The sequence below is a fragment of the Bombyx mandarina genome, chromosome 04, assembly GCF_030267445.1.
Source record: "Bombyx mandarina strain Sakado chromosome 04, ASM3026744v2".
In the NCBI taxonomy this organism is placed as follows: Eukaryota; Metazoa; Arthropoda; class Insecta; order Lepidoptera; family Bombycidae; genus Bombyx; species Bombyx mandarina.
Window position 1 is genome coordinate 9,010,587 of NC_143211.1, and position 27,563 is coordinate 9,038,149.

The 27,563-nt window shown below is 33.7% G+C and overlaps 3 protein-coding genes across 4 annotated transcripts in view; 1 reads left to right on the plus strand and 2 right to left on the minus strand.

Annotated features, from left to right (window-relative positions):
* The first annotated feature begins 364 nt into the window (after positions 1-364).
* IntS10 (integrator complex subunit 10) lies at positions 365-2,201 on the plus strand. Its single transcript, XM_028187363.2, has one exon. It carries the CDS (start codon positions 436-438, stop codon positions 2,170-2,172), a length of 1,737 nt encoding a protein of 578 aa, XP_028043164.1. The 5' UTR covers positions 365-435; the 3' UTR covers positions 2,173-2,201.
* Positions 2,112-14,496, minus strand: Taf5 (TATA-box binding protein associated factor 5). The gene is made up of 12 exons (XM_028187362.2): positions 14,107-14,496; positions 13,841-14,026; positions 13,155-13,357; positions 12,164-12,363; positions 11,430-11,631; positions 11,138-11,327; positions 10,078-10,153; positions 9,867-10,004; positions 8,026-8,219; positions 3,272-3,385; positions 2,961-3,141; positions 2,112-2,465 (listed from the first exon to the last, which is right to left on the minus strand). Exons 1-12 carry the CDS (start codon positions 14,167-14,169, stop codon positions 2,260-2,262), a joined length of 1,953 nt encoding a protein of 650 aa, XP_028043163.2. The 5' UTR covers positions 14,170-14,496; the 3' UTR covers positions 2,112-2,259.
* A 1,329-nt stretch (positions 14,497-15,825) lies between these two features.
* The window catches only part of LOC114252781 (uncharacterized), a 32,561-nt gene continuing 20,823 nt past the window's right edge, over positions 15,826-27,563 (minus strand). The window contains exons 8-10 of one of the 2 annotated variants that reach the window (XM_028187409.2): positions 22,208-22,469; positions 21,817-21,892; positions 15,826-20,845 (exon numbers count right to left, since the gene is read on the minus strand). In XM_028187409.2, the coding sequence (XP_028043210.2) occupies positions 20,614-20,845; positions 21,817-21,892; positions 22,208-22,469 (570 nt within the window). In that variant the 3' untranslated portion in view covers positions 15,826-20,613. Of the gene's footprint in view, positions 20,846-21,816; positions 21,903-22,207; positions 22,470-27,563 lie in introns of both variants that reach the window. The other variant, XM_089740307.1, reaches the window with a different exon arrangement.

The window sequence follows — 27,563 nt, forward strand, 5'->3', positions numbered from 1 at the left end:
GGTTTAAATGTGTAATAATGGTGGTTTATTAACTGTTTAATATCTGTGAAAGTGCACAAATGTGGGAAAATGAAACAAAGCTGCTGGACATAGCTTCTCGGGTTCCTCCAAAAAGTCCACTGAAAAAATCTCAGTAAATGACCACCATTTTACTGCGATTATATTTCATCCCATATCATTTCATTTCATTAAATTTCATCCCAGTTGATTAATGTCTCAAATTAATCATCTTCATTTCATTTCACTCCATATTATCATTTTTCATAAAATTAAGAATATAAAGTAAAATAAGACATGACTTAAAGGTCTTAGTTACCAGGTCATAAAATCTCTAAAAAAAAAAAATTTACTAATTATCTCAAATATATTATGTGTATAATCTATGCCGTACGTAAATTGTCGAAAATACGTATTTTAAACAAGTAGGTATCAGTAATGCCTGGCGTTGAAGCAATATTATCAGACGAAGATTTTATAATTGCAAAAGCAAAAGATGCTCAGAAATCTGACATTTTTGCAGCAAAAGCATGGATGCTCACAGCGAAAACATTATTTCCGACGAATTTTAAAATTCAGTTTGAGGCATATTTGATGGAGAAACAGTCTGGAAATGTACAAGAAGCCGCAGAATGTTTCAGTTCTTTAATGCTTTCAAGACAAAATATGACTGCGCTTTTACCAGAAATTTCTGCAATCGCTAATGCTCTTAGATCAGCGGAAGGTAGCTTTTTGTGTCAGATGTTTGATCATATTTGTCCCGATATACAGTTAACAATATTGAAGACAAGTGTAGAAAACAGTGATGATACAACAGAGCATTGTAAATTACTTGTGTTATTATTAAAAAAGTTTCCACAACTAGGAGTGGATAGTTTGGTTAAAACTTTAATTAATGCTGAGAAATTTTTCTATGACAATAGATATGCTAGGCTTCTAGTGGTAGAAACATTGCCATTGCTGAGTTCATTGGAGTCACCAAGGTTGTTACAAAGATTGCTAATTAAAGCTATTGATTTTTATAATTCTTATGTATATGATCAAACTGAACATGACATATCTGACCCATGGCAAAGATTGTATGGAGTGTTGGATTTATTGGGAAGACAGCTTTGTTGGGACCCTTATCTTGTTAATTACAGCAATAGCTTGAACAAAGAAGCATATTTTCAAAAATTGTTGACATTGAGGAACAGTGAAGATTGTCGTCAACTATTGTACTGCGGAGTAACTTTTTTTCTAAGATCCCTATATGAACAAAGATTATTAAAGGGAAATCATATACTTGTAGAGGCTCTTTCGGACCCTGATATGCCGCAGTCAAAAAGAAGAAAAAGTGATATAGAAGTTACAGGTATTTCAGCTCATCAGTTTCAAGTAGCTGCAAATTGTTGGGAGCTTCTACATAACAATGAAGTAATATCTCGAGAGTTTAATAAATTGGCTAATCAGCTTCAAGCTAAGCCATGGGCTGAAGGTTTTGCTGATGAATTAGCTCTGTACAGAGGTAGATATGATGAAGCTTTACCATCAACTACTTCTAACAATATGGTGTCATGTTTGATGAAAATCTCAGTTTATTTTAGTCAAAAGAAATATGCAGCCTGCATTGAAAGTATATTGGCGGCTTTGCCACAGTTACCAAATGTAGAGGGAATGTTAGAGGCTGAATTAATTATAGGTGGTAAACAGAGACATTTACATTTTTTACCTTTAACAAAATTAGCTATTATGCATTATATCTGCACATTGTTAATCAGAATCTTGTTAAACACTGGAAGCAGTTCTGACCTCATCTATGGCCACATCATGGTTTTAATGCAACTAGGTTGGCCACAGGAAGAGTCTATTTTTATTCACATATTGGAATATATTAGACAGAAAGGAATATTTCACTATCATTTGTTTGCTTCATATATTATACACATTGACATACTTGAAGAGATTTGCTTTATGTGGAATGAACAGGGGAACAATATTGTGTTAGATATTTTACCTAATTCACAGCAACATGTAGGACAGAGAAGAATAGGTACCCGTGGTGCTGATAAAGGAGTGAAAGAGGATTTTAAACAAGCATTGAAAGCTCAGGTTACACGCAGCAATGAATCAACTTTAAATTTAATAATACAATTTATTACTTCAGAGCGTTCCTTTTTTCTTCAAGTAGTATAGTTGTAATAAAGTCAATGTTTCTGTCTTAATATTTTTAATTTTTTATAATGTAATGTCACTTGTATTTCACAAGTACCCAAATAATAATTAAACACTGCTCTCATATGTGCCAACAGCAAGTAGTAAATTGCGTCTTGTAAAATGCAAGCCTTTTACAGGGGAACTTTTAGTGGCAAATGATTGTAATAGATATTTGTCTTCTTTTGGTATAGGGTTATTTAGAGTTTCTTCAATGGGAGATTCGTCTGTTATGGCTGTGAAGTCCCACAATTTTATTGTACAATCCAATGAGCCTGAAAAACAGTGTTTAATTTAATAAAACTTTGTATGTGCTACTTTGTTGTGCCCCTGCATTTGTTATATGCTTTCTATTTTTTATGTGCATTCCTTTTATCCATGGGGGACAGTGACTCACCATCATGTGCGTGGTAGTTTGTAGATTATATAATAAACAATCAGGTAAACGATGACTGGTGCTTGAGGTACCTAAAAGCACCGTTAGTGGATCGGGAATGACGTGTTTTGGGCGACGTCGACTGCTTTCTAATCTGTCCGCAGGACCGGGAATGTAGTTCCGGCGGCCACAATGAGAGAGTTCTCACGTCGTGCGGCTTTGTCGAAGTGGAGAGAGTGCACGGTAGAATTATGTGAAATTATTTTCGTTATAACCCTTGCGTTATGACCATAATATCACTATGCAAAACGGAGCATGTTCACACATGCAATGTGAATCCACTAAGTTCATCCAGTGTTCTAAAAATTTTTAGATTGTGGCGGTTTTTATTTACCTGACGATAGAATTGTTCCATCACGACTGAAGGCTAAGGCGTGTATGGGAGCAGTATGTGCGGGGGGTAACGAAGCGGCTGGACCCCCAGTGGATAAATCCCAAACCATCATATCTCCACCACTGCCACCAGAAGCAATCCATCTTCCACAAACGGAAAAGGCCAACGTGAAAATGGTTGACTATAACAATAGGGGAAGAGAGGAAATTATTATTAAAAAATATATAATAATTCATTTGAATTGAGTTTAAAATTAAGGTTTTTAAGGTTAGGAGAGTGCATAATTAATGTACCTACATAGCAATAATTACCTTATGTCCTGTCATTATTCGAACTTGACTACCAGTTAAACAATCCCACAGTCGAACTGTTCTGTCGCTAGATCCAGTTGCTATATAATTTGAGTTCGGGTGGAACTGAATACACTGAAAAAAAAAACCTGACTTAAAAGATATGAATTGATTTTTCACATGCCAAAGAGTTCATGACAGTAGTTCATAGGAAATTAAGCAAATGATAACGGTATCCAACGCAGTCCCCTCGAGCTAATGGACCTTTGTAGAAAAAATAGTTTACGTAAAATTTGTCAACGTATTATAATAGCCGGCAAACTTCTTGAGCATTCGTTGCCGTAGTGGGGGAAAGTTCGCGCATGGTACACTCGCGTGCAAAAACATTATTTACTCTGTGTCATAATGCTATTAAGGTATTAAAAACAACATATTATTATGTATTTATTTATATATTTATTAGAACATCAACAAACAATATAGGTTAATAATTATTGTAATAATTTAATCTTGGGGTAAAATAGATATTACTTCTATTAGGTCAAAACTAGAGCTGGTGCCAGGTCTTGGTTCAGTTGAAGCGGAGCTGGTATTTGTCATTTTTTCTTCGTTATCATAATCTTGACCATCATCATCATCATCATCATCATCACTGTTCATCACCCGAGTCGCTATCATCGTGATGAGTCGACATAGGGCTCATCGGTCTTCTTTCTCTTGTCTATATTTTATCATTTTTTTAAGATATTCGATTCGTAGTAATCGAATGCTGCTTTTTTCAATTACCAGCTTCCGATTATTTTCTGTTTTTGTCCATTTGAAGCTTAGCTCTTTCATAATTCGTCGTACACTTCCGCCATTCAAATCTATATCTTCTTTGAATTTTTCGAAGCCTTTCTACGGTACTGAGTTTCGCCGCTTGTTATGTGGTTATTATGATTACATATTTTTATTACAGATTGATCGAAACTATCCATTCCGGTAACTTTCTTCTTTCCCGAAACGTGGCGAGCAAGACAGAGCCCTTAGCTTCGTTAATAATGCACCTAACAGTACTCGCTAATGTTTTTGTTGCTTCCGAAGTCTGTTTTACTTTTCCATATCATTCTTTCCCTGTTTTATAATGAAGCAATATACGTCGTACACCATTTTTCTAGCCTTTCTTTTCAATACTACAGCAGTTTATCGCGGCATAGTGTATTCTTTATAAAAAATCAACAAACACTCAACAAGCAGCAATGACAACAAAGTCAACAAGCAATTATAACTTCAACGATTAATAACGATAGACTTTAACTGTACGCAAGTGCACTTTTGGGAGCAAGCGGAACGAAGCACAGTGGGTCGATACTGTGATTTTAGTGACTTAGGGACCAACTTTGTTTTTTTATAATTTTTTTTATGTAGATAGATAGAGCTCGTTAATCTCAATAATAATTGTTTTGGGCAAAAATTACAAAAACTTTATAGTTTGGTCAGAAAAATGTGTTTTGTGATTTTTTTGTATGGAGCGGGTCACATTAAATTAAATTCCTGCTAAGTACCGAGAGGTCCCGCTTTGAAACTATATTTTCCTTATACCTTGTCTAGTCTACTATCATTTGATGCTATGAACATGTGCATAAAGTTGCAACTCTGCCAAATAAATGGATCGAAAAAAATTAATAAATACATAGAATAAAAACCTTTATATTTTTTTTCGTAAATGCTTTTAAGTTAAATTTGATATGGATTAGTAAGTAAAAGCACGTAATGATACCCATAATTACATAATACCTAACAACAATACATTTAGTAGGTCTCTAATTAAGCAATCTCTCTAATTATTAAGATAGTTAACATTATTTAATGAGGATAATTAGTTAAGTAGCCATTACTGGGTAGTAGAAAATATAGTAAACATTTGTTTGTCTCTGGAAGTATAAAGTGACCATGTTTATTATATACTAACGTGTTCGTTTATTCGTACTACTACTAACATCTCGTGATTGTCGTTGTGATCTTGCTGTTTCCGTTATAATTGATAATTTTGTTAACAATTTAGGATTATTTATGATTTTAAGAGAGCAACTACAATCGCTGTCTGATAATAAAAAACTCTTTCAATTCCTACAAAATCAAATAAACGTGACCGAAGAGAAAAATGTTGAGCTCCAAAAATTCAGTACGCAATTTTGTTCAAATATAAGTGCAATATGGAAACGAAGTAGTCGCATGTTAGCACAGTTTATAAGAAAAAAATGTGATTGGTTAGAATGTGCAATAAACTGGCCCGAAGGAATGATACCTGAAGCTATCAACACTGCACATGAAAGGCTCGAGATTTCTAATACTGAAGATGTTGAAAATGTACCACCCTCAAATGTACTACAGAAGCCTCGACATCTATTTTTGCACCTCGAAAACCTTTTGAAGAATTGGGATCCAGGCAAAAACGAAGACGCATTGAACAAATTTACCAATCGCTTTTGTTATCCCCGGATGAAATGAAAGCTACTACAATTGCTAGTTTGAGAAACACTAGAAATGAAGATGTAGGAGAAATAATGAACCACTTGTCAAATCACCCCGAAGATCTAGAAAAAGTTAATGAGTATTTAATTACAAGTAAAGTGAAAAGTAGTACATATTCTCCCGATAAGGCAATATTAGTTTCACTTAAATTAAGTGGCAGTATATAAACCTAAGAGAAGCAGCAAGTGAAAATGGGTCTGATTTATACCCTTCTTAATATAAAATTAAGCAAGAAAAGACCAAATGTTATCCAGGGAAAAACGAGGTAATTATTACTGAAGAAGGAGCTGCTATTAAAATGCAAGCATTACTAAACTTGGCGCTATATAGGCTTTTAGATGTGATTACTTCGGATTTGGACTCTGCAAGAAAGCTACTGCTTATAAGCAAATAGGCTTTGATAGAGCCCCAAGTCAAAGTAATTATAAACAAAAAACTGAAACAGAGTTTGATGATTCATCTATTTTCATGGTCAGTCTAGTTCCTATAAGGCTTCAGAAATTTGATGGAACAATTGTTTGGGAAAACGACCTCATCAACTTTTTATTGCCGTCCAATAATGTTTAAATTTACAAAAGAAACGCAGTCAACAGTGACAATTATAAAAGCTAGCATAACAGAATAAATAGAAAGACTTCAGCCATCAAAAATCAAACAAGTTGAAGTTAAGCATCAATTGCACATGATGATGATAGACGGCAAAATAACCTCATATTTTTCAGAAACATTTTCTGCTGTGATATTTGCAAAGCAAAACCGTCAGAGTTTTTTGGAGTGACTTGCTTATCAAAGAGAAAATAATGAAGAAATATTCCAGTATGGAATGCCATCTTTACATGCCTGGATAAGATGCATGGAGTGCTTACTTCATATCGGTAAATATAATTTTATTACTTCACAATTTTTTCATCGTATGTAGTTTCCTGTGAGATTATTTTTTATATGACACTTTTTTGTTTGCGTCTTATCGTTTGGACTTCAAGAAATGGGGTTGCAAGGGGGGATGTCAAAGAAAAAATATCAATCAGAAAGAGCGCTATACAGCAAGCGTTTAAAAAGGAATGCGGTTTACTTATAGATGTTGTCAAGCAAGGAGTAGGAACAACCAATGATGGCAATACTGCCAGAAGATTTTTCAGGGATGCAGAAGAAACAGCCCGCATAACAGGAATACGTAAAGATTTAATAGAGAGGCTTCACGTGATTCTTCACTCTGTTGCATCTGGAGAGCGCGTTTCCAATTTTTCGGAATTTTTTAGATATACTGCAGAATTGTATGTTAATGTATATCCCTGGTATTATATATGCCTTCCAGTATCCATAAATTGTTGGCACATAGCAGTGATATATAATAATGAAGAACTTTGGTGCCATTCATATAGGTAAACTCTCGGAAGAGGCAGCGGAAGCTCGCAATAAAGATTTTCGGAAATATACAGAGAGATGTTATTCAAGAATGAGAAGTAGAAGGTCGACTAATGAGGATATTTTACACAATCTTCTTTCGTCTTCTGACCCAAAGATCGAAAGGTGAAACAAAATATATAATATTTAGAGAGATTGCATAATTAGAGACCTACTAAATGTATTGTTGTTAGGTATTATGTAATTATGGGTATCATTACGTGCTTTTACTTACTAATCCATATCAAATTTAACTTAAAAGCACTTACGAAAAAAAAAAAAAAGGTTTTTATTCTATGTATTTATTAATTTTTTTCGATCCATTTATTTGGCAGAATTGCAACTTTATGCACATGTTCATAGCATCAAATGATAGTAGACTAGACAAGGTATAAGGAAAATAAAGTTTCAAAGCAGGACCTCGCGGTACTTAGCAGGAATTTAATTTAATGTGACCCGCTCCATACAAAAAAATCACAAAACACATTTTTCTGACCAAACTATAAAGTTTTTGTAATTTTTGCCCAAAACAATTATTATTGAAATTAACGAGCTCTATCTATCTACATAAAAAAAATTATAAAAAAACAAAGTTGGTCCCTAAGTCACTAAAATCATAGAATCGACCCACTGTGCGAAGGCGCGGTGCGGGACGCAAGGTTCGACTGATCTACCAATAACGCGCTCGATACGATCTCCCCTGCCGTCGCGCCCCGCCCTCACCACCAAAGTGATCTAAAATTCGGTTCTGCGCAGTCAAGGTAATTTGCTCAAGAAGTTTGCCGGGTACTATAATAATATAAAAGGTTGAAATTTTAAATTTTGGTTATATCATCGACTAAATTAATTTAACGTACATCTACATCCGAATAATGTCCTATAAATATCCTCAGTGGAAGGTGGTGATCAGTCGCCCATAGTCGAGCAGTACGATCATGGCCGCTGGAAGCAAAGTAGTGGCCATGAGGGGACCAGCGCACATCCCAGACCGGCCATACGTGTCCACGGTATACAACAAGACACGTCCAACACTGTAGTGACCACAATCTCACTGCGAAGAAAAGTAATATTTTATAAACCACAAACTATTATTCTATAATATGACTAGCTTTCGCCCGCGACTTCGTCCGCGTGGAATAGTTCACAAATAATGCTTTATTTTAGAATAAACTTGGTTAGCAGAAAAAAGGTTGTAGTGACTCAACCTTAACATTTTTAAAGGGGAACAATTCAGGCATACATTATTTTAGCGAAACTTTAACGGTTTCTGCAGCGCACGCAGCGGAAGCTCTCAAAAGGGAAAAAACCTGATTTTGAAACATTCTTTATTGGTCCTCCGCTTGTATTGGTCTTAGTGTGATGTTATATAGCCTTCCTCAATAAATGGGCTATCTAACATTGAATGAATTAACACTAAATCTTTTAAATCGGACCGGTAGTTCCTGAGATTAGCGCGTTCAAACAAACAAAAAAACAAACTCTTCAGCTTTATAATATAAGTATAGATTCGTTAATACTAAGTTTTAGATATTAATCTTTTCAATTTATTGAATAAAATAACAGCCGATCGTTTAATAGAAAATGATAATATAATAATAATAAAAATAATCTGTAAAGTAGTTAGATCCTTATGAGTTTGCCCATTATAATTTGATAAAATTTTTGGGCTCAAATATCTTTTAATTTATTTCCCAATTCCATATTCAAATTAGTATAGGGAGTGATTTCTGGTTTAAGTTTAGTGTGTTCTCTGTGTGTTTTCGCATTGTTTGCTTTGAAAAATTTTATTCACAATTCTAGAAAAGTTAAATATCATGTTATTTCCGAATACGAATTATACCGTGGCATCAGTAGGAAAATGGGTACCGCATTAGATAATTGACTTCCATCAGCGATTTTGAGTGACTGAAGATAAATTCAAAATAGTCGAAAATAAGATCTGTAAGATCGTTAAAAGTAGACGTTTCGCGAACAAGTTTGTGTTAACCGAACCACTACAGTTACTAGAAATCCGACTAAGAAATTTCTGTAGGTCCATTACCAATATTATTTCAGTCTTCAATAAATTTTCCATCAAATGGTGTAATTATGTAGCTATAAACAAATTTTTGTTTGTTAGGAAACTGTAATTCATCATAGTCATCGCAAACCTATACTTCAAAAATAGAGACATGAACTGATTCTTTGATTATTTGTAAAGTTTATTCATGACAGACAGAGTGCAAGCTTAACGGTACTTAGCGATAGGCTGCGGCTTAACTATGCTCCTGGCGTTGCTGACGTCCATAGGCGACGGTAACCACTCACCATCAGGGGAGCCGTATCTGGTCTGCCTACAAGGGAAATAAAAAAGCAATAATACAAAAGTTTCTTTTGTAACGCATGCATTGTTGGAAAGGGACAGAGCATCACATTCGAAATTTCATTTCATTAACTTACTAGCCGGTTTTAATGATAAGTCATATATCCGAGATCCCATTCCACGACGCCCTACATGCGGTCAATAATTGGAGGCGCTGGCGGGACATTACAAGGAGTAAAATCATGTCGAAGTATAATGGTCACGACCCTCAGCAGTGAGGTAACGACGCGAGGAGATAATATAATATATTTGTAAAATACAGAGCCGGTTCAGTGCCCCGTTCAGACTGGGAACTTTGATTCCGATTTCAAAGTTTGTTAAACCGGACCCACGTACCAGTTGTATCCTCAGAGCACGAAAGCAGCATTGTTTTAAAAGGATCAAATGCAACTTTATAAACGGGGCCGGAGTGCCCAAAAAGGTTGCGGCACGTATCACGGTCCTTTTCCTCCATCATCCTCACGAGTACATCACCTATAAGTAAGCAATTTATTTATATTAGATTAAATCATTTGAAAACAATTATATATTTTAACCAAATTTATACCTGCTTCCCTGTCTATATCTTGTAGTTTTTCTGCAGATTTCATTCCTCGCAGTTTAATGGGAGTTAATGTCCATACCTAAAATATTTTAAATTAGAATATAATTTTGAGTTTTAGGATGAAGAGTAGTGTTTAGGTAGTAATAATTAGAGACAAATTATAATTTGAGAAGATAGTTTCTTTAGAATTATCGATTAGTTTCTCGGATCGTTTTCAATCATTGGGTACCCGAAGATACTTCGATCTATTAGGGGCTGCTCTGAGTCGTGATCTACCATTAATAACTGTACCATTACCACAGGGCAATGCTTATCGTAGGGTTTCCACAGCGAGATTTAAGAGATTATTGTGTCACTATCACTCGGCTTTGCCTGGAATTAACTAACTCTCCCTTTCTCAGATTTTTCCCGAGCATTGCGACATGTCGTTAGTATTAAGCATGTCCCTGAGCTTTTGTGGTAATTAGGTATAAAATATTTAACAACTCTGATCTGAATTTTGCAACGACCTTTTGATGCTTAATTCAAGCCTCGTATACTTACTGTACTTAAATATTATCGTAAAAGCTTTTTAGCATTAAGTGATCTCTGATCTTTAGTCATGTAGAAAAATATGTACACAAGTGGAAACATGATGAGAGCGTTATATTTACAATCGGTTACTTCATATTTTACTGGGTTTACAGTTTTGTGGATAATGACATAGGAATTATCACTGAGCGAGTGTCTTTGTCCTAATGCACGAAACTTAGATGTGCTTATGTGTTTGATGATGTGTTTTTGACAAATATCTTCTATTCTGTAATAGCTGTCGCTACAATAGTAGAGTGCTAAATTGGGAAAAACGTGGTAGCATCTCTAGTCAGGTTTTCTTTTTTCAAAAACTTCTCAAAGAAAAAATCTAGTCTTAGGCGATGCAGTTCCTTTAAAAGCTCTAATTAAAAATAGCAGCTTCCCCAAACAAGCGACATTCCTATGCTATTTTTTGTTAGTTAGTAAAAAGCATATACCTGAAAATCATAACACAATTAAATCAATACCATTAGCTATATACTATGTATACCTTTATGTTTGAGTTATTAAATCCCACAGCCAAAAGGGTGGAATCGTCACAAATATCACAACTAATTGCAGTATGTCCGCTGTTCAGTAATGTATAGAAACAAATAGAGGGCAAGCTGTCTGGTCCTAGCTGAACACGTTTTGATGCTTCTCTGAGTGCTTTGCCTTTCTCTACTTTATCAATTTCTTTTCTAAAATAATAAATTAGAATATGTGTACATAATACTATATTTTTTATTTCGCACAATTTCTTTCTAAAAAATTCATAAATTTGCAATCAGTACAAGACTTACAGATCTGGTAGAGGGATCCTGTCATTAGGAGGTGCATTTGGGTCAGATTTTGGTTTCTTCATAAAAAGATTATCTTTTTTCGCTTTTTTCTTTTTTGGTTTGTCAGGGGTTTCTTCTACTTCTTCTTCGTCTTCTACCGGAGCCGGTAGAACTTGAATATCGGGCTCTTTCAGGAGCCCATAATACACTTTGGTGCGATTTTCTATATAATTAAATTTTTTGTTTAATTTAAATTTAAAAAGTTTAATCTAATCATTGTTCTTGTGTTCATTAGGTATTGTCGTTTATATAATTATTTATAATAAAATTTATTCTATTTATTTGGCCTACCTACTTAAGAGTCATTTATTTTTTGGCCCTGTGATGCAATGTCATCATAATGTTATTTACAGTATAGTTACAATTTCATTGAATCAGTGTCACTATTTAAATACTGGAAGAAAAACTGGAGAACAATTGAATGTATAGATGAGTGAACAATGATGATATGTGGCTCTCATGGTGATATGTGGTTATGAGAGCTCATACAAATCAAAGCTTAAATGTCATCACACATCTAAGACATGAGGTACAAAAACCAATTCTAATGTTTAACAGTTGTCTCAACATTAAAACGGGAACTTATTACTGCAGCAGAAAAACGTACAACGATGGTAACCTATGCAGGTTAATATTTGATGGCTCTCATTCTCATTGGTGTTTATAGTAATTTGATAATTATTCAACATTCTCACCACTTTTCATTGGTTCTCCAAGTACCCCTCCAGCTGTAGCTCGAACTTGTGCTTGAGTTCTTCCTGGACCATCATGGACTTCGATTTGTATATGATTATTTATTATATTTATTATTACTGAGGAATTTTTCTGTTCGTGTAAGTAACGTTTCAGTTGTGAAGATGCATCTCTTGATAACTGAACTGTAAATTTATTTGTGCTGGAAATGAAGAATATATTTAGATGTTTGTCCTTGAAATTATTTTAGCTTTAAATTTATGCATTGCATATAAAGATTACTTTACATGCAATTCATGAATTTACTCTGCATGTAAAGTAATCTTGCAGGCAGTGGAGCTTCATTGGTTTGGATCAAATCCTTGAAATGTGAGCACACAGTCCATTTGTCTAAGTGAACGAGTTCATCACCAATAATAATGCACTGTGGATCTTACTGCTTGTGATAATGTAAATATGAGATTTATCTTCACTATCAGCTTATGAAATTTGTTTTAGAATAAACCTCACATGTATTACCCAAGCACATGTCAATAGTAGGGTCACAAAGTAATAGTAAGGACAGTCAGTAGTACATCCTGGCTTGCTAGCTTGTTGCTTGTGCCTCGCTTTACCACATTGTTAGCATCTAAATGTGAAAGTGACTATTAACCATCATCATTCTCAAGAGTGTAAGAGGTTTAGAAGCTTTAATTTAGGAATGTCTAAAAGAAAAATTAACAAACATTCATTTATATAAATGATCATATTGTGTGACAGAAAATGTATTGTTCAGGTTAAAATTTATTTAAACTTGAGTTGTCTATAAATTGACTATTTCTTTGCAGTCATTTCAGAATTACTCATATATTCAGTATTATATTTTAACATTCTCACATCAGTGGATTGGGGGCACAGTTGTTTAAGTTTTATTAAACCAGGCCCATAGATTTATGCAAAGGAATGTTAAGCCCCATTAAGTATTTGTGGTTGAAACCAAATTAAACCTCATACCTGTATATTTCTGCTAGTTCATTTCCTTTTATCTGATCCTTATGTTTTACAATAGACAACTTTTTCAAGTCCTCTTGATAGTAATCTTCTTGTTCTATTCCAAACTTTTCCAAGAAACTGACAGCGTGTTCAACATGATCATAGAGTATCAACAGAAGATACATGTGAACAAACACAGGATACAATAGTGTGGACAATTCATACTGTAAATATCAAGTTTATAATTTTAAATTGTACAACCAAAAAAAGTTGCTTAAACTATTGCTCAAACATTTTCAGCTTTGTTGTCTAAAAATTTTTCCCAAATGGGTAAGACATTGTAACCCTCACATTACACTTGGTGTTAAAGAGTTATTGGATTATTACAATTATATGTCACTAGCCTCTTTAAGACAAGTGAGAAAGCCATCATATTATTTAAAACCTTGACTCCTTCATGCCAGAAATATTGCCTACACTTGCAGGCTCTGAACACATCCTTTTTTTGTGGTGTATAATACATTTTTATACTAAGTAGTTAGTTTGTATAAAGCACATGAAGTAGTTTTATAAATAAATCTATGTAAATCAAAGCATTTTTTTTTTGTTATTATTCATATTGGTGTTAAACACAAAAAGGATAAAATTATAATTAATGTTAAGATTTTTCTTATACTACACAATTAAAATATGATTTAAGACCTTACCTTGTACAAATCTAAAGAATTTTCAATAAATTTTTTTAGACCGTCGTACGCCAATTCGTACGTAAAGGGGTCGCTTTCAGTGTGATGAGCGGTAAGAATGCTCGCTAGTTCTACTTCAGGAAGATCTAAGCTTTCACATTCGACGTCTCCTAGACTAGCTTCTTTTCTTAAAATGTCTTCTGTACTCTAAAAATCACATCCTTTTATAAAGTTTGGTTTTACATTTTATATTTACGATATATTTTAGTGCTCAAATCCGTACAAACCTTTAGATTGTACTTTCTAAGTAACTGTAAAACAGCCAGCAGTGGGGTTGATTTCTCACTCATCTTGGAGATTCTGCAAGAAGCTGAATTGTTCAGTAATTAGTAAATAAAGGACAATTAAAAACTTGTTGTTTTAACACTAACGCAGCGTAACGATAAACATGTTTAGAGTATGAGTAGAGTAGAGTATTGTTTAGGTTACACAAAAAACAATATGTCATTTTATTATCTATGTCAGATGTCAGAGTGACAATATTAGGGTTAAGATAATGTTGAAAATCGATTTTAATGTGGATATTGAAACTATTTTTCATTAGCAACTATCCTTTCTCAGTCTTTGAAGTTTGAACTATTCTAATAAATATTTTGACCGTATTGACACATTTTGATATACCTACATTTGTCCTATATTTTATAGATTACGATGTCTATGCTTCACGGCAGAAATAGGCAGAGCGGTGGTACCTACACGTGCGGACTCACAAGAGGTTCTACCACCAGTAATTACGCAAATTATAATTTTAAATTGTAACTCCGACATGCCCCGCCCGCAATATCCAGTGGAGGGTGGAAGTCCGGCGATTTCCTCCTGACAAAAAAAACATATTTTTTTCCTACCTACGCCGAAAGTTCGGTTTTCCTCCCGATGTACAGGGAGGAAAGTCTAACTTTTCCTCCCGCTGTGCCGGGCAGAAAGTGTAACTTTTCCTCCCTGTGCGCATGCGCGTTAGTGTCTACGTCTGCTCTCACGCACCAAAAATTCTCCGCCATTGTTGTGCTCGGGTAATTTGCAACATTGTGTTTAGTGTAAAAGTGAAATAAACAAAAGGAAATAAAATTTAATATTGAAGTATTAAACAAAGATGAGTTCATCAGACAATTTTTATTCAATTAGTAGTAGTATATTTAAAAATTAAAAAACAATTAAATTGTTTCTTCATGAATATGAGGGGGGCTCCGCCCCCCCCCTAGACCCCACCAGGGCTTCGCCCCGGCTCGGTACTCCACGAACTTTCGGCCTGGTAGGAGAAAAAATAGTATGTGCACCGCGGGAAAAAGTAGGACATCTCATCCCGCGTGTTTGCAATTTTACACGCGGGAGGAAATGTCCTACTTTTTTCCCTTGGTGCACAATGTACTATTTTCTTTCAACAATTTCATCTCTGTTTATCTCGTTATAGCTAATTCTATTTTATGTTTTAAGATATAAGATTGAGATTTTAAACCATAGGCTTACAGTAATCGTGCATCGGAATTTAATATTTACTTCTGATCAGTAATTATCAGGCCCCTGCAAATTCATTGTTTAAAGAAAACTGGTAAAACATGTACATCTATATTAATATATAAAAATCTATAGTGGTTTTTACGGATGTTCCGTTATAACTACTGAACCATGCATCCGATTGACTTGAAACTTGGTACCCGTGTAGAAAATACATACATGTACTTATATGGATAGGCTAATTTTATATGAGTGTTGGACTCCCTAATAATAATGACAATAAATAATAATGTTAATTTTAAAACCCCAGCGAAGCGGGCGAGTACCTACGGCTAGTTATTATTTTATTATATAATTAGGTAAAAAGTTGTGAAAGGCCTTCCTTTTTAAACATCGAATGTGAAATTCGGAAAAAATGAGAAACTAAATTGTTCTTTAATTATGATGGGGTTTTTTTTGTTAGGGAAATATTGCCGTATTTAAATAAAAAAATGTTTTTGAGGTAAATTATTTATTTGTCAGTACAATGATTTTGGTCATAAAAATTATAAAATTTATTAAAGGATCTCTAACTTTAATAGCTAGCATAGCTCGTTGACCTATATCCGACTATTTTGTAAAAATGTAACCAAATATCTGACTCGTGAGAGATGAGGCTGGCTACGTTTTTTTCTTACTGGATTAAGTGAGGGAACGTACTAAAAGCACACCTGGTGCAAAGTACTCGAGCCCAGACCTTGAAAGCAACAGAAATATCACCCACTTTGAGGTCACCCGAAGTCGACTTATCAATCGTATTGTTTAATGTATAATGTAATAATATTGGTATATCTAAGTACCTGCGCCGCACCTTGAGATTGCTGACAAGAGGAGGAGGATAGGCTGCAACTTAACTTTAACTTTAATTCACGGTCAACGATTTAGATACCCATAAGACTATTGTTGTCAACCAGTATGTGTGTTATAATATAACATAGCTATAACTATTTAAAACGATATACTGGGATAAACCATGTAGATTTTGTAGGTGACGTAGAGACCATGTAGAAGACATACTTAGCTAAAAAATATAGGTGTCATCAGCATTAGAGCTGTCGGTTACGGTGGCCACGGTGTTAAAGTCAAGGATTCTAATCCTAAAGCCTGATTATACGATATACATAGCTGATATTGAGCAGTGTGACTTACAAAAGATGGCCGATTTAGAATTTTTTCTTATGTTATGGGTACCAAGACGTAAACAAAATACGTATACGAAGAAAAAATTCAGAATACAAACTATTTATTAAAATGATTCTGACTTCAATTGTAAATTCTACCCGGACTTTCTTATGAGGCAGTCAGGGCCTAGTTACAGAGGTTACACCATTAACTCACTCACAAAGACGTGTAGTTGTCAATGATGGAAAATTATGTTTATTACTAAGTATTCCGTCGGGCTATATGAACTATATTAAATCATCGATAGTTGCTTAGATACAAGTCAAAATATCTCATAGGATACATCAATTTTAAGCATGTTGGTACTTACAAAAATTTTCTTAGAACAGGAGATCATAAATATAAATGATTACCATCAATTTTAAATTCAGGTCAATTTACAAATTGAAGGTAATTCATTTATTAATCATTTATCAAGTAATCAATTTGAAAACCGCTATTGACACATTCTTACAAAGCAACTGTCTATTTGTATATTTATTCTATTTTTAACGATATTGTTTTAATTAGAATGGTGTTAGAATTTGTTAGAACGTTAGAATGCTATAAGATTATAAAATTAAAACAATAAATTTATATTTTGCAAAGCTGCTCACAATTAACATTACTGTTTGGTTTTCTCTTATTTAAAACGAGATATGTTTGCAGAGACCTTCTTTTGGGAAGGTTTTAAATAATATTTAGCTTATAATTATTTTAACTAGTAGTTAAATTAAAATTGACAGAACATACGTTACAAAATTGCATGCTTATTAATTATTATTGTTAATTATAAAACTTTTCAGTCTTGGGATCCGCTTAATACAAGTGGGTTCAGTAGTTAAATGGTTAAAATCAAAGTATGCTTTTTAAAATTGTATCAATGAGGAACTTGACATTGACTAATTTCACTCTGCTCTGCTCTGCTCCTAATATGTCGGATTCTCATTGTCGACAAACCAATCAGGCAGAGTCCAGACAGGCTCATATAGGTTCCGTGTCTGGCTTCCCCACAGATGGAATAATGACTAGGGAAAATAGCTGGTTCAGGTTCGATAGTGATTATATAGTATGTTCGTAGTTGAGGGAAATATACATGAAATGAAGCACTCTGTATCTACCAAACCGCTCTGTACGCAATCTCTTCCTTCAGTTTCATTAACAAGGGTATGGTACTGAAACTCGGATTCTATTACCTCTTGCTACCTACCTACCTGCTTTACCAATTGACTAATGAAAATACGTTCTTGAGTCATGTGACTGTACAATAAATTACCTACCATATGATTTGAGTTACATTAGCAGGCTACGAATCAATAAACATTTTGAACAAATTTACATTTCGAAGATTTTTTTTATGTTGTAATTTCGTATGCCAAAGTAGTGATCTTATTATTGACACACAAACATAATTTTATATAATTACTGGTTGTAGGGATATTAATTATACGTAGGTACAGCCTACATCGTAGAGCAACACGGCGTGCCAGAACCTGCCACGCCTCCGCATCGTACGTTCGAGAGATAATTATATACATTTTAAGTGTAAAAATATATATATAATATTCCTTGTATACTTTAATAATTCATTCATTTAATGAATAAGAAAGTATCTTAATTAAAAATCAAGATATTTAATCCGTCATAGATTGACAATAACGACAGATTCGTGCGAGTTCACAAGCCATGAGTATATTAATTTTTTTTATTGCAATGAGGTGTTTTTACGACAACTTTTGATGATAAACAGCTTTGTTTGTTCTTGATGTTTGTGTGAGTGTTTATTATCTATATACATATGTATCTATATGTATAAAAATGAACCCCTATTTCCCTTGTTCACGACATCACGCGCGAACGGCTGGACAGATTGCGCTAATCTTTTTTTTGTTGTGTTTGTTATTATCAGGACAAGGTTCTTATGAAAGAAAAAATCAGAAAATTGCGCGGAAAACTAGAATAGTTAAGAAAACTTAACCACCATATTAACTTTTCTAATGTAACCTTATGGCGTTTGACGTAACATTGACAGAATGCGTGCTGCAAATATCCTCAAAGAGGACGTAAAAAAACTGAATATCGCTTAAAACAAATGCTTCGGTTGAAGTTGTAGGTATTGATAAAATACTTAAGAGGATGTAAAAAAACTGAATTTCACAGTTTACGGCAAACCGTTGCTATTGGACCAATAAATGTTGTGTGCCAATATTTCAAGGTATTTAAGTATAAAAATGAAGCTCCTGGTTCGTCCGGTTTGAGCCCCGTGAGCTCACGTTAGGGTGAAGCTGAAATAGTCTCTCAAGGCTATCAGCATAGGTAGGAAAAAAAAAGTGTTGTGCGAACGGTCAATTCAAATTGACGCAATTGGTACCGCCACCGGAGCCACTACATTCATTGGTTTGGAAATGGGACATTCATTGAAAATAAACCAGATTCTAAGCATTTTCTGACTTATACCAGCAATACAATAATTGCTTTCAAATGAAATTATGCAACACTTTATGCCAACTTTCAAGGTTAGTATATTGAAAAACAATGAACTTTTACCAACACCTGTCTGTTGCAAAATACGTTAACAGGCTTCAATTTAAATGGTGTATCAATTGAAAGGGCGTAAGGTACATTTGTAGCTCTACGAATTGCCAGAAGCAGCCAGAAGTGACTAGGCAATAGATAGGGGATAGGGGAATGGCAGTGCTGACAGTATTTTGAGAGCCACATGATAGAACTTAATGATGGTACTACAAACAATTCGTTATACAATACCCTATATTACATCATTTTCTCAAGTTCAAATTTGTATAAAGGAAAATTTAATAAAATCAAATAAATGATAGTATCCGAAGCGAAGCGAGGGCGGGAAGTGGGGTCCCCCCTGGTCACTGGAATAGGTAGGTAGGAAAAAACAGTAAAATCTATGTCCAAAAGTAAATTAATGTCCACAGCAGCTTATTTTTGGTAGGTAGGTTGTAGTACATCAAAATCTGATAAAGATCATTGGATCGCATTTGTTATTTTTAAATACGTTTGTTTTTAAATAGTAACAAAATATCCATACATTTTTTTTCAATTTATACTTGCATTACTAAAGTAACTACGATGATATTTCAATTCACATGTAAATGAATTGTACCTATGAAACGTCTCAATTAATATCAACAACACTAAATTAAAACTAACCTAGCCACTATTCGCGGGTTGACGCAATCACATTAATCGTAGTCATAGGCGGGGATTTACGTCTAAGGACAACAAATACGCATAATTATTCTTCTAAATTTATGTTACAACTATTGGTCGTCAAAAGATAAAGCTATAGAATAATTATGAATAGTATTTACAGACAATTGTTTTTTGATTCTCCAAAAATTCTAAGCCTTCAATGTTTTTATTTGGTAACAAGTCATTACCTACTTTAAGAATTTACCTAATCTTTTTCACGAATAGTAAATTATTTTCCAATATTATTAGTATGTAAAGGTAAAATAAGTAAGCAAGTCTCGCATGTTTAAAAAAAACAAGTAAATAGCTATCTAATAAATAGGTAAATATATGTTAAACTATTTCAAAATAAAATTGTAGCAGTAAAACATTTTTTTTAAAAACAAAAAATTGTAGCAGTAAAACAATTTGTAATTATTAAATGTTTTGTTACATATTAGGAAATATATGCCACCGGCAATAGCAGAATTACGAATAAAATATAAAAAAACTCTTTCCAGTTTTGTCAACCCCTCTATTTTTCTACAATTATTCTGAAAAGTAGGTATTATATTTACAATTTTAGAAGAAAGGGTTTGTTATAAACTCTATACTATTTATCACAATCAACGAAATTAAGGTAACTTATTAAAGTAGGGGCTCTATTATTGGAGGTGACATTTACACTTAATATTATTTTTACTTTACTAAAATGGAATTGTAAGAAGAAGAAAGAAAAATTCTTCATATCTTCATTGCCGGATTTCATCTAATTTCTAGATCACAACCCTTGCATGAATATTAAGGTTATTTGCGGTGCCATAATAAATTGCAGCTGCTTACTATATCTAAATTGAAAGTATTCATTAGCTTAAAAAGTCTTAAACATCTTGACTGGAGCAGTTATGAGCGTCGAAAATTCGCGGTGGCACTTCTTCGTAAGGAACAACACGAGCAGCTGCCAATTCTTTAGCTACCCTCTCTGTTGCGCCCATTACCCGGAGTAGATTCAGTCCGGCAAGCTTACGAAGATCTTCTATGCTCCAGCCTGCCTCCATCAGCTCGGCAAATAACAATGGATAGGATGATACATCTTCCAGACCTTGTGGTGTACTGAAAATATTATAGTTTGATTTTAAATAACAATTTAATTGAAGATTATTTTATTTTAGTATTTTAAACGGACACGTAGTGGTCGTCGTGGCCTAACGGATAAGACGTCCGGTGCATTCGTGTTGAAGCGATGCACCGGTGTTCGAATCCCGCAGGAGGGTACCAATTTTTCTAATGAAATACGTACTCAACAAATGTTCACGATTGACTTCCACGGTGAAGGAATAACATCGTGTAATAAAAATGAAACCCGCAAAATTATAATTTGCGTAATTACTGGTGGTAGGACCTCTTGTGAGTCCGCACGGGTAGGTACCACCGCCCCGCCTATTTCTGCCGTGAAGCAGTAATGCGTTTCGGTTTGAAGGGTGGGGCAGCCGTTGTGACTATACTGAGACCTTAGAACTATATCTCAAGGTGTGTGGCGTATTTACGTTGTAGATGTCTATGGGCTCCAGTAACCACTTAGCATCGGGTGGGCTGTGAGCTCGTCCACACAGCTAAGCAATAAAAAAAAAAAAAAAAAAACTCCTTAACATTAAAAGAAGAATTGATATTGTCTCAAAAGGCACTCAGATGATCGTGTCTGAACTCAATTTTGGAGATCTTCTTACCAGATTGGCGAAGGATGGGAACGTTTTTTGATTTTTGTGGATTTGCATGGATACACGTAAATTTTTTGGCACAGCTTAAACTTTTTGACGGACATCAACCTTTTTTTTTTTTTCGGACATCAACCTACTTAACTCATTTTTTTTGTGTCAATCTAAGGTTTCATAAGATTATATAAAAATCACATTTTTAATCACGTGTTAAAATCATGTTAATTTCTCAATTTTATCAGTAAATAATCAGGAAGTCAATAAATAATCTGTTTTTAGATATTTGTACAATAGGCATATTAAGCGTGCTGATAATGGCCACGCCATTAGTAAAGGCTTGTGAGTTGAGATCAACGAACAGGGACTCACTAATTAATCCCATCGTACCCGGCGCCAAGGCCGACGCTGTCCACACCGGCCACGTTCCGTATATGATTTATGTGAGCTGAAAAAAACTTCATTAAAAAACTCTTGTTATCATTGAACAAAAAAAAAATGAAAAAAGTTCCTAGTTTTTATATTAAATATAATAATAACTTGTTAATCTAATAAACTTTAAATATTACGTATTAAGTACTTAATAAAGGATAAGTTGTTTGATTTGTTTCTCTTTTTTTCAATTTAAGATTCCGTTAATCGGAAAACACACATAGAAACATATGTTCATGTATTGAGAAAACAAAAATTCATACCCGAATGATTAACTTTGAATATTGGATTTGTTTTGCAAATGATAGACATAAATTCCATTAAAACTCACCAATCGCATCTTGAACGGTTGCTGTTTCCTTACAAGTCAGGAATGAAGTATAAAAATTCACCATTATGAGTCCTTTGTTGGCAGCTAACATTCTCAGTATTGTGTCAGGAACGTTACGAGTAACGTTGCAAAGAGCTCGTGCAGAAGAGTGAGAAAAAAGCACTGGTGCTCGTGAGACAGCCAGAGCATCACGCATAGTTCGCTCTGACACGTGAGATAAATCCACTAGCATTCCCAATCTGTTCATTTCCTTTATTACTACCTAAAAATTAAGAGACGATGAAACTCAACAACCATAAATCGATATGATGTGAAGAAACAACATTATTCCTGAAATAAACCCATGTGTGTTATAACTTTCTCGGATATTAAGATTTTAAACTATATGCCTAATATAGTAGATAGAATACAGTGATGCCAACTCCGGGGTTTTCCCCCCAAATTTAGGGGGAAAAAATCTATACAGGGATTTTTTTAGGGGGTGAAATTTTTTGGAAATATTTTTAGGGATAAAATTTTATTTGTATTTTTTAAAATTTTCTACGTACATCAACAAAAATAACAATTTCATAATGTGATGAAATTAAACAAAAATACTTAAAAATACTAAATAACTATTGTTTCCATCGTTGGGGAGTTTTGTTTTGAATTTAGTGGTTTTTTTGGGGAGTTTTGTTTTGAATTTAGTGGTTTTTGAAATTGCTTTAGGGGGAAAGTTTTCAAACAGTTGGCGACACTGATAGAATAATATACCCAAATTCAATATTTTAATTTTGTAATAAATTAATCTTCATAGTTTAAGTTTCGGTATTTTTGTTTTATATTCGTTCACGCGTTTGTTAACCGATTAAGTTGAAGCTTCATACAGTGATATTGTTGCACTTCAGGGTAGTTTTTTGATATAGCACCAATTTTATTGATAGTAGGACGTCTTGTGAGTCCGCACGGGTAGGTACCACCACCCTGTCTATTTCTGCCGTGAAACAGTAATGGATTTCGATTTGATAGGTGGGGCAACCGTACTGTTAAAACTGAGACCTTAGAACTCATGTCTCCAGTGTGCTTAGTGCGAGTTTTGTAACGTTCTCACTAGCGAGCCAGTTTGCTCAAATTTGTATGCAATTGGAACAGCGCCCCTAGCGGCAAACGTACTCGGTGTTATTTTGTGAGTGCGAGTTCATATTAACGTTGTGATCTCGTAACCGAGTAATTTTACCGAAATGAGTACTACGAATGACATTTGTGCGAGTGCGTGTTACAAATTAGTGGATTTTAACGTTTCAATCGAGTATTTCTTTAGTAGTTTTATTTTTCCAACTAGAGAGGCAAAAATATCATGCCATAGAGCCTAATCTTTTTTTATGAAAAATGATAATATGGAGTGAAATAGATTTGATTAATTTGAAGCATTAATCAATTGGCATGGAATGAAATGAAATGAGATCAGATAATATGGGATAAAATATAATCTCTGCAAAATGCTGATTATATACTGAGATTTTTTCAGTGGACCTTTTCGAAGACTGAGAAGCTACGTCCAACGGTTTTGTTTATTTTTTTTAAATTTTCGCACTTTCACAGATACTAAACAGTTAATAAACCCACGTTACTTTGTTATTGCACAGATGGGTGGACGAGCTCCCGGCCCACCTAATCTTAAGTGGTTACCGGAGCCCATAGACATCTACAACGCAAATGCCGCCTCCCACCTTGAGATATTAGTTCTAAGGTCTCAGTATAGTTACAACGGTTGTCCCACCCTTCAAACCGAAACGCATTACTGCTTCACGGCAAAAATAGGCAGGGTGGTGATACCTACCCGTGCGGACTCACAAGACGTCCTACCACCAGTAATTACAAAAAATAATTTTGCGGGTTTGATTTTTATTACATGATGCTATTCCTTTACAGTGAAAGTCAATCGTAAACATTTGATAAGTACGTATTTCATTAGAAAAATTGATACCCGCCGGCGGGATTAGAACACCGGTGCATTGCAAGATACGAATACACCGGACGCCTTAACCTTTAGGCCAGGACGGTCTCAAAATTACACTTATACACGAAGAAATATTAAATACGCATTAACTAAGAAACATTAAATAGACAAAATAAAACAATTCACACAATTTAGCTCCTTGCGGTCCCTCCAAAATGTCTTTTCATCTTTTTTTCCTAGTTGTTCAATTGTAAATGAATAAATCAAAATCAAATCGAGTTTACGTTCTATACGGTGAAAAATGAAGAATTGTGAGTGTGAGTTGAGATATGCTACTCGCTTCGCAGGGCGTTTATTCACCGAGAGCAGCAATAATATTATTTCTCGTATATTGGTAGCACGTGATGTTTTGGCATTAGACCGTCTAAATGAAATACAACGCATTTTAACAGCATTTTAATGGGAACCAACTACTTTCAAAATTATTCGGGTAATGTCACGTGTTCAATACTATTTTGTACCTTTAGAATTAAAGTGGCTCAACCCAAAATTCTTAGTTTCTGGTAAACTTCAATATTGTAATACAATAATTGTATTTTTTTAGTTTTTCGGTTTAAACACTTTAAGGCATGCCATTTTATTTGAAAAAGACAGAAAGAGTACTTTGTCCTTTTCTAGACTAAAAGAGACTGTTTAATTTTATAAGCTGATAGAATAATATAGAAAAGAATAATAGGATACCCTCTAATCGTCACATTGGAAAAAGGTATGGCTTTATCATTTTATCATTTAAATTATTTTTTATTGCACTTATAAAACTAATTTAATTTACAATATGTAACTACATATATCTATAACTAATCCGTACTTGTCAAATTCCTCATAAATTGTCAATATTCTTAATAAAATTCCTATTAATAATATACAAGTGCAAATGTTGAGCTGCTTGCCAGAAATGATATAATATTGTTTTGTTTTTTTGTTGTTTCCTTGTAGGCTGCCTGTAATAATCTAAATCTGTGTGAAAGGCAATAAATGATTTTATTATTATCTACTAATGGTAGTCCAGTGGTCGAAATTTGACCATAATTTATTTAAATTTTAAGTTTGAACATTATTATAGTTCTATTGTCACCTTTCTATTATCATCATTTCTATAATAATCATTGCTCTATGTCGCCAAGGCTACATTATAGAAAAATAATATTAAAGACAAAAAATATTAATCTATTCTCAATTTGACCACAGATTGATAAATCAATAAACAAAAAAAGTATAAATGCATGTGTGTGTTTGTGTGTCAAATACATGGCAATGTGTGTAAGATTTTTTATTGATTTAGTTAATTTTTTTTTTATTATACACAATTAAAAAAATATTAGCAATCTGCACTACTCTATATTCTCTCAACGTGTGGGAAATTTCATACTTCTCCGTCCGCGCAATTTTCGTAAAAAGGGGTACAACATTTTTGCTTCACGTATTACTTAAAATGTAGGTTCTTAATAATAATACATAAGTGTTTTGAAATATAAAACTAATCTTAAATTTTTTAGTTATACCACTTCCATTCTAAGGGTGCTATTTCGTAAACAAACTTTGCCGTAATGGCGTAATCTTTAAAATACACGGAAACTGCCCAGCATAAACATAATTTTTTAGTAACTTTAATAGAAGTATTAGAATTAGAAGTTTATTATAGAATTTATTTAATTGTAATTACATATTTAGACATACTTAACATAATTAATCCTGGAATAGGTAATTATTTCAGCTTTTTTTAATTAAAGAAATTATGTTTTATATAGGTTTAATCATTTACCCGTTGAACGTTTATAAAATGATTGTATTTACGGTAATAGTGTTAATGATCTTCATTAGGTGGCCCAAATATACTAAAATTATTACGAGCATCCATCCTTACTTATAAATGTGTAAAGAAACAAATTTATAATTACATTATTCAAATTTCTACATAATTTATAAATTTATATCTGTATATATGTATGTGTAAATATGTATATATGTGTGTGCGCGCGCGCGCGCGCGTGTGTGTGTGTGTGTGTGTGTGTGTGTGTGTGTGTTTGTGTGTATATATATTTCAATATATAGGTACATAGTGTGCAATTCATTTCGAAATTATTCTTGCCCATCTAATGGTTGTCTGGAAGAGATCACTCTTAGTGATAAGACCAAGAATTGTACTCTTTTTTTTTGTTAATGTTGTTTCGCAATATTTATTCATTTTGTGTACAATAAAGAATACTCTATCTCACTCTCTCTTTCTCTCATCAAACAATTCTTTAAAAAAAAGCAATGATTTTATAAGAATTAAATGAAAATGCAAAGAATTCATATGTATTTACAACTAGCTAGACGTCTATAAAATTTTCTAAACGAAAAAATATATGTGTATAAACCATTAGAATAGATAAAACCTTAAAAAACAATATTATTATTAAAAACGAAAGAAAAAATCTTGAAATTGTATTGGTTTCACGGCAAAATTTTTAGTGACTACGTAACTTGCTTGAAAGTGAAGAAATACTCTCAAAATCCATTAATTTGTAACTCGCACTCGCACATACAATAATCGAGAGGCTCACTTCGGTAAAGCTATTCGATACATGAGACAGCAACATAAACAAACCTTCTCTCTCCCACAAAATGGGATTCATAAGTTTACCACTAGGTGGCACTGATACAACCTCACACAAATTAAACATAACATTAACATCGACTGGGTAATTAAAAAACCTCGCACTAAACATAGGTACATTACCCATTACCCGACTAACTATAAATATCGTTAGAAAGCTTGGCATTTCAATTAAACGCCTTAAAAAACAACCTTGCGTGCTACCAATATAAGAGAAAAAATTATCGCTTCTCAAGACGAATAAACGTCCTGCAAATCGAGTAACTCACACTCAGAGCTCCGCACGTTTCACCGTGAAGAGCGTACACTCGATGCGAGTCATTCGATTCGATTTTTGAAACTCGCACTAAGCCTACTGATGAGTGGCAGTATTTATGTTGTAGATGTTAGACATATCCTCCAGTAACCACTTAACGGTGGGCCGTGAGCTCGTCCAACCATCTAAGTAATAAAAAAACATCAACGTATGTAATTTGCTACAAGTATTGTATGTATTTCATACATTTAGTGATAGCTACAGCAAAGCATCCACGCTTTTCACGTCGGTACATATAGTATGTATATTGTTATTGTTGTAAAGGTTTTGTATTGGCATACTGTAGCCTCAAAATAAGATCGGCGAACCTAAGTCAGTTGTATGATTTATTTTACATTATTTATTAAGTATTACCGGTATATTTTTGGTGACGGAATGTTTTTTATTTCGTCTTTATTCATTAATTTTTAATTTATTTTACAAAATAATTGTTGTTCCAAAT

Coding starts and splice junctions, on each gene's coding strand:
- Taf5 (XM_028187362.2), bottom strand. CDS start 14,169: ATGAGTGAGAAATCAACCCCACTGCTGGCTGTTTTACAGTTACTTAGA. Junction 12,364..13,154: donor GAACTAGCAGAAATATACAG/GTATGAGGTTTA, acceptor CTTCATTTCCAG/CACAAATAAATTTACAGTTC. Junction 11,328..11,429: donor AGGATCCCTCTACCAGATCT/GTAAGTCTTGTA, acceptor TTATTATTTTAG/AAAAGAAATTGATAAAGTAG.
- IntS10 (XM_028187363.2), top strand. CDS start 436: ATGCCTGGCGTTGAAGCAATATTATCAGACGAAGATTTTATAATTGCA.